This window comes from Rhea americana, unplaced genomic scaffold (genome assembly GCF_003343005.1).
Source record: "Rhea americana isolate MKP2758 unplaced genomic scaffold, rheAme1 scaffold_575, whole genome shotgun sequence".
In the NCBI taxonomy this organism is placed as follows: Eukaryota; Metazoa; Chordata; class Aves; order Rheiformes; family Rheidae; genus Rhea; species Rhea americana.
In genome coordinates, this window is record NW_028186729.1 from 82800 (window position 1) to 90774 (window position 7975).

The following is a 7975-nucleotide window of genomic DNA, read 5'->3' on the forward strand; positions in this document are numbered from 1 at the left end:
GCCCTGTGGGGAGGGGGTGAGGGGCAGGGGTGTGGGGCAGGGGTGTGCGGCTCTAGGGGGAGGCCAGCACATCCCTCGGGGGCAGGGAGCTGTCTCATTTCCCGTGCCCCCACCCGCAGAGGCACCGGGGAGCTGGGCTGCGGGCTGCCCCTGCCCGACAGGTGAGATGTTGGGAGCAGGGTGGGATGAGGGGGGGAGGGAGGAGCTGCGGTGTGAGCTGGTTCCTCCTTCCTTCTCGGAGTCTCTGTTGGGTGAGGCTGGCCTTTGAGGGCAGGCGGAGGCTGGGCGCTGGGATGTGAACTCCTTCCCTCTTTGCCTTAGTGTTCTCGTTGWTAAGGGTGAGATAGAGTCATTAATTAGGAAACTGGCATTAGAGGTGTGTTAAGGAATTTGAAGTGCTTGAGGAAGCTTGGGTGAGAGATGCTGCAGGAAGACCGTTGAACTGGGGTCCTGCCAAGAGCCCTGTGCAGGTTTAGAATCACAGAGGTTCAGGGAAGACTGCTCCCTGAAGAGCCCTTTGAGAGCCTCTGCTCTTGTTCTCTAGGATGAACGTTGGCGTGGCGCACAGCGAGGTGAATCCTAATACACGGGTGATGAACAGCCGGGGGATCTGGCTGGCATACGTGATCTCCGTGGCAGTCCTCCATATTGTCCTCCTCAGCATCCCGTTCTTCAGCATTCCTGTGGTCTGGACTCTCACCAATGTTATTCACAACCTGGTTAGTCAGAGTTTGGCCCGCTTTTCTCTCAGGACTATAGCGCGTAGGCTTAAGTTCACCGTTCACAGCAGCACGTGCTGTGCTGGGTGCCGTTCTGCGGCYGCAGGGAACAAGCCTGCCGCTGGTTTCAATAGGGCGTTGAATGAAACACTCTGAGACCTGCGTCCTCCTCACTGAGGTTGCCCTGGGGAAGTTGTAGCTGATGAAAGGTCTTTGGCATGGGAAACGGCTGTGGCAATGCAGAAAGTACCTTTCTGGGTCCCCCACCCCTGCTGGTCCGTGCCTGCCAAAGCTGTCGGGTCCCTTCCCTCCCACTGCGTGTTCAGGAGCTGCGGAGTTCTGTCCTGTTACCCTATTCTGCTGTGCTCCGACAGCATCGCGTATCAGAACAGCCTGGCCCAGACTTGTTCTGCGTCTCCTTTTTGCTYGGCACCTGCAGGTGATGTACTTGCTGCTGCACACGGTGAAAGGGACCCCGTTCGAAACGCCAGACCAAGGCAAGGATCGCCTCCTCACGCACTGGGAGCAGATCGACTACGGGATGCAGTGCACCTCGTCCCGCAAGTTCCTCAGCATCTCCCCCGTAGTGCTGTAAGTGTTGCTGCCGCCACGATCGAGCTGAGCTGGCTGTGCTAAACAAGATGGAGATGAGCAAGGAGGTCTCAAGAGAGTTTCTAGGGTGTGCATCAAGAGCGCTAAGCATCTGTCAGCACAACAGCGCTTGGCGCTGACAGGTCCTGGGYGCTGGAAAGCGTTTCCACAGTTGGAATGGCACCTGCAGTCCCTGACTTGTGACCACACTGTGGGCAGTGGGTGGGAAGAAAGCAGAAGTGTACAGAACTGATCTTGAGTCTCTCTTTCTGTCTCCCCAGTTATCTCCTCACCAGCTTTTACACCAAATATGACCCCGCACACTTCATCATCAACACRACCTCCCTTCTCAGTGTCCTTCTGCCCAAGCTGCCCCAGTTCCACGGAGTGCGTGTCTTTGGCATCAACAAATACTGAGGCCCGGCATGCCCACCACTACACGCAGCGCTTCCAGTGGAGAAAGACGCAAAGCCTGAGGAGGGAGATGGGATGTCAGAGCTGTGTTATGTGCTGGCTAGAAAGCAAAGCATGTTCTGCCAGGGTATGGCTGGAGAATGGATGAGGGCTGGGCGCACTGGCGAGGTGGCAGGGACCGCTCCGGCTGGTGTGTAATGCACTTGCATGCAGGGCTTTTAGCACGGGTTCCTTTGTCTCTGAGGAAGATCCTCATTTGGGCTTTATCTCTTGGTGTTCTGGTAGAGAGAGAAATGCAGCTGAGCTGCAAGGAGTGAGCAGGTCATGTCACACATGCACGTTACCTTTGAGCTAACCTCCATGTAACCACGCAGCAACTGGAAGGGACCTACAAGGGGAGAACTGTTGATTAACGGGAAGAGTAATCAATCTATGCCTCCTCTTCATCCTCATGTTTTACATACTTCTACCATAATAAAGAACTTACTTACAGAGACTAGAGCAGTGTCCTTGCAATAACAGCCTCTTGCTGAAAGAATGAGGGCAGCCACGCAGGGAGAGCACGTGGAACCGGGGCAGCCTCACGCCTCCTTCCTAGCGCCCTCCCTGCACCAAGGAGGCAGGCTTCTTCAAACCGTACTTCAAAAGTACGTTACCRTTTAAAACCCAGCTGCTGAGACCTGGGAGTGCAAAACGGTCAGCAAAAAGCAAGCGTGACCTCTATCAGCAGTCACGTGGCAGTTCAGCTTAGGCAGGATCGTCCAAGGGATGGTCCGAGGCGCTCGAAGGCAGCTCTGTGCCACAGCTCGCTTTGGCCTCCAGAATGATCTTCCAACGGCCTCAGCTGCGGCAGCAGGAACAGCCACCTCTGCGCGTGGGCAGCCTGCAAGGTTCGGCCCCTCTCTGAGCACGGCAGCGATCGCTGGCCGCGTGGCTGCGCTAACCCTGCTCGGGCTCCGTTGTCGGCCTGGCTGCAAAACCAGGGTCAGACTGCCAGGGACTGTTACTCCCCAGCAAGGACCAGCACAGTCCCCTCGCTCCTGCCTCATGCACATGGAATGGACTGCAGAGAAACACTAACTGCTTCATTTTCGGGGGCTCAGCAAGGTACCAGACACTCACACAACACATTTGTTAACTCATGATTTCGGCAGGGGCCCATGACTGTCTCCTGGGCCCCGAGTTAACCTTAAAAATGCTCGACTTCCTTAAAAATGCTCGACTTCCTAGTGCTGAGGGAACATGCTTAGATTCCTTCACGCTTAGTGCAAAGGTGAAGGCGGAAGAGCAAAAACAGCCAGGTCAGAAGTGTGTGGGGGGAGCCAGGAAGCGGTGCCAGGGGAACAACRCTAGACAGCGCTGTGCTGGGGGAAAAAAAGAACAGCACAGGCCAACGTACTCAGTCTTCAGATGTATTTATAGGAAGGGGATGCACACRGTAATAAATAGATATGTACACGCAAAAAGAAAAACTGCTTTAAAACGAAAAAAAATATAAACACTGCTAGAAGAGGTTGCCTGCCTCGGCACAGCTCTGCCACTGGGCTCAGGGCCTTGTGAGCTTTTGTGTGTCCCTCCAAAGCCCCCCAGGCAGCTCTCACCGGGCTTCTGGCCCCGCAGGCTGCACGTGAAGGAAGAGCAGCAGCTCAACGCTGATTTCCTCAGGGAAAATCTCTCCCGTAGTGTGGTCCTGCCTAGAGCTTCTGGGCAGGGGAAGGCTCGGGACTCGAGCCCTCCAGCTCCAGCGCAGGGGGAAGGGACCCTACAAAGCTCACGCACTCCGCTGTGGCCCCCTCTCCTGCTGGAAGGGCGCGGGTGAGTCCTGCTGCAGACAGCTCTGCTCTTGGCAACCATCCCACCCGCCCCGGTGCGGGGTGCAGTTCCTGCCGCTGGCCAGGCAGAGCCGGGCTCCGCATCCCGAAAAGGAGCGGGCGCGAGCCAGCCGAGCCCAACCAGCCGTTACGGTCACTCGCTGCACCCAACAGCGGCCAGGAGGCGACCGAGGCAGCTGCTGCGCCCTGCTCCTGGCCAGGGAGCAAACTGGGCGTTCAGCGAAACAGAGACATCACCTGAACGTTTAAAACAACCCTGAAGAGACTCCACGGTCTGTCTGGCACGGCCCAGCCACAGCCTCCCTGCTCGGCACCACCAGGCTGCCCCGGCTGTCCCCACGGACGCCGCCGGCCCCACCGTGGTTCTTTGGTATCGCTGGCTCCAACACAGCTCTTCACGCTCAKAGTAGCCACGTTGGCTCAGAAACTCATTGGTTTCTTTTAAATATATAGATTACTTAAAAAAAAAAAAATAGATTCTTTTTTATTTGAAAGAGCCCTTTTAGTGCCCAACAGAGCACAATCTCCCCCGGCCCAGAGAGCGCCCAGACAGCCGACAAGCACCAAGCCAAGGGCTTCCGCTTCTTCCCAGCGCTCCCAGCCTCAAGCCAGGCTGGTCCCTGGCACCCCTTGGCTCCTCCAGCAGCTCGTTCAGCGCTGGAAAGGCCGACGCACCTTCTTCCGCCTCTTGTGCTTCGCGTCCCCCTTCGGGGCCGCGCCGTCCGTCTTCGGGGGCGCCCCCGCGGAGGCGGCTGCCCCCGACGGCGCCGCGGGTGGCGGCGGGGGGGAGAAGGTCCCCCCAGGCATCTGTCCTGAGGTCCCCTGAAACATGCGATTGAAGAAGTCTTGCAGGTCTGCAGCAGAGGTGGGGCTGCCTTTGGGGGYGGTCCTGCGGGGAGGAAAGCGGCCGTCGGAACACAAGGCACCAGCACCAAGAGGTGCACAAGGAAACTCCTGGCTAGAGCTACAGCTCCCAGGCTCGAAGGCCGTCGTCTCCCCAGCGGGCAGAGGGAGGTCAGACCCAGCGAGGGAGCAGCAGGGCCACACACAGCCAGACCCCCCTCAAATCCCCCTCCCCARGACGGCAGCTGGCATCGGTGCCATTTCCCATCTCACGGCTCCACAAACAGGACAAAGCGCGGAGGGAGCCCACGCAGCTCCAGCACCGACCTCTGACGTCCACTCGGCCCGGCGCTCCTCGACCCAAACGATATGTGATACGGCACGCGATGGGTGTCCGGAGAGATGCCAACCCGCTGGCAGCCGGCCCACTCTGCGGAGACACACACGGCCGGTCAGCTAGGCCCGGAGGCGGCGATCGCCYGCCGCTCGCTCCCTCGCCCAGCAGCGAGGGCAAAGCGCAGCCTCTGCTAGAGGCGGAAGACGCTGCACGGGCAGCACCGTTAATCCTGCAGCTCCGCAGGCGCTCTGGGAGCTGCCACCGCATCGGGCCCCACCCGTGATGTCGTAGATCTTCCCATCCATCATCGCGAAGTAGGTGATCTTCAGCCCCAGCATGCTGGACTCAGCCCAGAAGTCGCCCTCCTCCGCAGGATGCAGCTTGCTGCATTCAGCACAGTAGCGGGCATGGAGCGGGTCACGGTCCATCTCAAACCTCCTGCAGCAACAGGAGACATTTCAAACCCTGAGAGCAGCAGGGCTGGCTTTGCTTCCCCTCCCYTTGAGGGATGAGGAGAAATCAAGCAGTGCTTTGGTTTGGCCTGCTCCAGAGAGACACGAATTGTCTCTCATAGCAACTCCTCGCTCCCAGATTGCTCTGGTCCCCCAGCTTCACGGRGAGCGGGGACAACCCGAGTGTGCCCAGTGCCTTCACCTCCCCTGCGGCCACAAGCAAACACCCTCCTCCCAGCAGAGCCGCTCGTGCGGTCTCTCAGACAGGGACAGCATCAGCGCAGCGCAAACCCCCAGCAGACCGTGACCATCCACGTGCCGCCAGACYTGGAGCCCCGGGACCTACTTGTGCTTCCCCTGGCACTTGCTGCACATCATGGTGTTCATGGCCTCCTTCAGGTCGTCCTGCAGCCTGGTGAGGAATTCGCTCATGGACCTCGTCAGCTCGCTCTCTGCCATCCGCTTGCTGCGGCCACAACAGGGAAGAAAGCTGGGGGTGAGAACCCTGCGAAGGAGCCTGCGCGGGCAGCACGCCCAAGCGGCCGCGTTATCCGCCCTCTTCCCTGCTGCTGTCCCCAGACCCACTCAGCGCCTCCCCCGGCTCAGCCCACTCACATCTCATACTCTTTCCGCTTCTCCGGGTTGCTGACAATATCCCAGGCTGCTCGCAGGACCTTGAAGGCCTCCTCTGCTCTCGGGTGTTCGTTCTTGTCTGGGTGAACCTGGAAACGACACGTGAAGATGAAGCCGATGACTTCAACCAGGGCAGAGCACGTCTGCGCTGAGGTCTGAGGGCTCAGCACCACGTTACAGACAAACTGGCCTAGCAGCAGACAGGACGTGGCTCTGCGGGGCCCTGCTTGCCAGCACCAGCTCAAACCCAGCCCCCCGCGCCTCCCCCCAAGCAGGCCACGAGACGCCAGCACGCAGCCCCACCACCCGCGAGGCRGAAGGCAGAACAGCGGCGAGGCCTCGGGCAGCAAGGCCATCCCTCGCCAGGTGCCCTGCAAGGCCAGAGAGCATCATCAGCATCGCACCCCAGCGGGCCGAAGCGGGAGATGAACAGCCACGAGCCCCCGGCCCGGCCCAGCGCTCCCCAGGACCCACGCACCAGCATCGCCAGCCGGCGATAGGCCTTCTTCAGCTCCGCGTCGGACGCCGTCGCCTCCAAGCCCAGCACCTGGAAGGGGTTCAGCTCCTCCTCGGGCACCTCCGCCATGGCCAGTAGCCGGGCCACCTCCTCCCTCGAGCTGGCGCTGGGGGAGCCTCCGTCCGGGCCGGGTGCAGCGTCCCCCAGCCCGTCTGTCCTCAACCCTCCGGGCGCCCAGGTGGGAGCTCGCCACTTCTGTAGCCAGTCCCAGAGGTACTGGCAAGTCCTGGTCTCCTTGAAGAGGCTCCACGTCCGGTGGAAGACGGACAGGTCCAGGAGCGCGAGGAGTTGGGCCACGCGGCCGGTCCTGCCCAGCCTGCCCGCACCAGCGAGCAGCGCGGCCACGCACACGCGCCYGCACAGCCGGAGGCTGCCCAGGAGCAGCATGACGACGAGGAAGAGCAGGGCACAGAGCATCCAGAGCAGGCGGAGGAAGAGCTCTGCCCAGGCACGGAGCCACCGGCCCGCCTTCAGCGAGCCGCTCCGGGCCTGCTGGCCCACCCGCTGGCCCCAGGTCCTCACGCTGGCCTGGGCCGAGCCCAGGTCACGGGCGCCGAGCCGGCAGCAGGAGCACAGCAGCCGGCCGCCGGCCTCCACGCACACCCTGCGCACATGGGTCAGCGCCGCCTCGAGCAGCGCCTTGAAATGAGCCAGGCAGAGCTGGGCCAGCAACTCCCCCGGCCAGACCGCCTCGGCCGCGCCGTCCCGCGGCCCCTCCGCCTGACTCCTCTTCCGAGCCGGCCTGTGCCTCCTGCYGCCCAGCCCCGACCTGCCCTCGCGCTTCCCGGGCTCCCTGCCTTCCTCCCTGGGGGCAGAGCGGTGCCTCTGGCGCTTCCTGGTCCTCCGGCTCCCCAGCGCTCTGCCAGGCCCAAACAGCTCTTCGCCGGCGCCGTCCTCCTCRCCCTCTTCCTGGCCTCGGGGCAGGGGCTCGGCAGCCCAGTGGTGGCAGGTGACGCTGCAGGATCCGTCCCTCTGCTCAGCGGAAGGGCTCGGCGGCACCGACCGCTCTCCTTGGCAGCGGCAGGAGCGCTCGGGGCCGGAGCCGGCGCCGTCAGAGCCCACGAAGGGCAAGTCGTCGTCCTCGAGCGTTAACGCCCGCTCCCGGTCGCAGCTCCCGTTCCAGGCAGCGCTGTCCTCCGCGGCGCAGGCTGCCCACCCGCCGCCGGAGCCCCACGGAGCGGCGCGGTCCCTCTCTCGGCCCTTCCCCGGCGCCTCGCCCGGCAGCCCATCCGCAGGGGGCTCGTGCTCGGCCGCCGCGCTGGGCCCCGCCGGCTCCCGGCCGCTCACAGCCCCCGGGAGCCGCCCCGGGCCGTGCTCGTTTGGGCAGGGGCGTTCGCGGCTCCCAGAAGCRAAGCTCTCCGGGACGAACCGCCGGCCGTTCGGCGCCGGGCTGCCAGGAGCCCAGGGGCGCCCAGCGCCGAGGCACGGGCCGGGGCACCGCGGGGCACCCGGCGGCTCCCGACAGCGGCAGGGAGAGCCGCCCCGCTCCTCCTCCGCTTCGCGCTCCCGCGGCTCCATCCCCGCGGCCACGACCACGCCGGCCCCGCGGGYCCTACGTGACCGCCGTCATTTCTGCCTCTTCTCCCTGAAAAGCGAAACAAAAAGAGCTGGAGGAAGCGAAACGCCGCAGCCGGGGA

At 62.6% G+C, this 7975-nt stretch overlaps 2 protein-coding genes across 2 annotated transcripts; one reads left to right on the forward strand and one right to left on the reverse strand.

Annotated features, from left to right (window-relative positions):
- Nucleotides 1-63: 63 nt before the first annotated feature.
- On the forward strand, nucleotides 64-2220 carry ORMDL2 (ORMDL sphingolipid biosynthesis regulator 2). Its single transcript, XM_085319202.1, has 4 exons — nucleotides 64-161; nucleotides 545-719; nucleotides 1159-1310; nucleotides 1592-2220. Exons 2-4 carry the CDS (start codon nucleotides 546-548, stop codon nucleotides 1725-1727), a joined length of 462 nt encoding a protein of 153 aa, XP_085175328.1. The 5' UTR covers nucleotides 64-161; nucleotide 545; the 3' UTR covers nucleotides 1728-2220.
- Nucleotides 2221-4014: 1794 nt separating this feature from the next.
- Nucleotides 4015-7969, reverse strand: DNAJC14 (DnaJ heat shock protein family (Hsp40) member C14). Its single transcript, XM_085319206.1, has 6 exons — nucleotides 6300-7969; nucleotides 5804-5910; nucleotides 5535-5654; nucleotides 5014-5174; nucleotides 4727-4829; nucleotides 4015-4445 (listed from the first exon to the last, which is right to left on the reverse strand). The coding sequence occupies exons 1-6, from the start codon at nucleotides 7854-7856 to the stop codon at nucleotides 4208-4210; spliced, it is 2286 nt and encodes a 761-aa protein (XP_085175332.1). The 5' UTR covers nucleotides 7857-7969; the 3' UTR covers nucleotides 4015-4207.
- Between the last annotated feature and the right edge of the window lie 6 nt (nucleotides 7970-7975).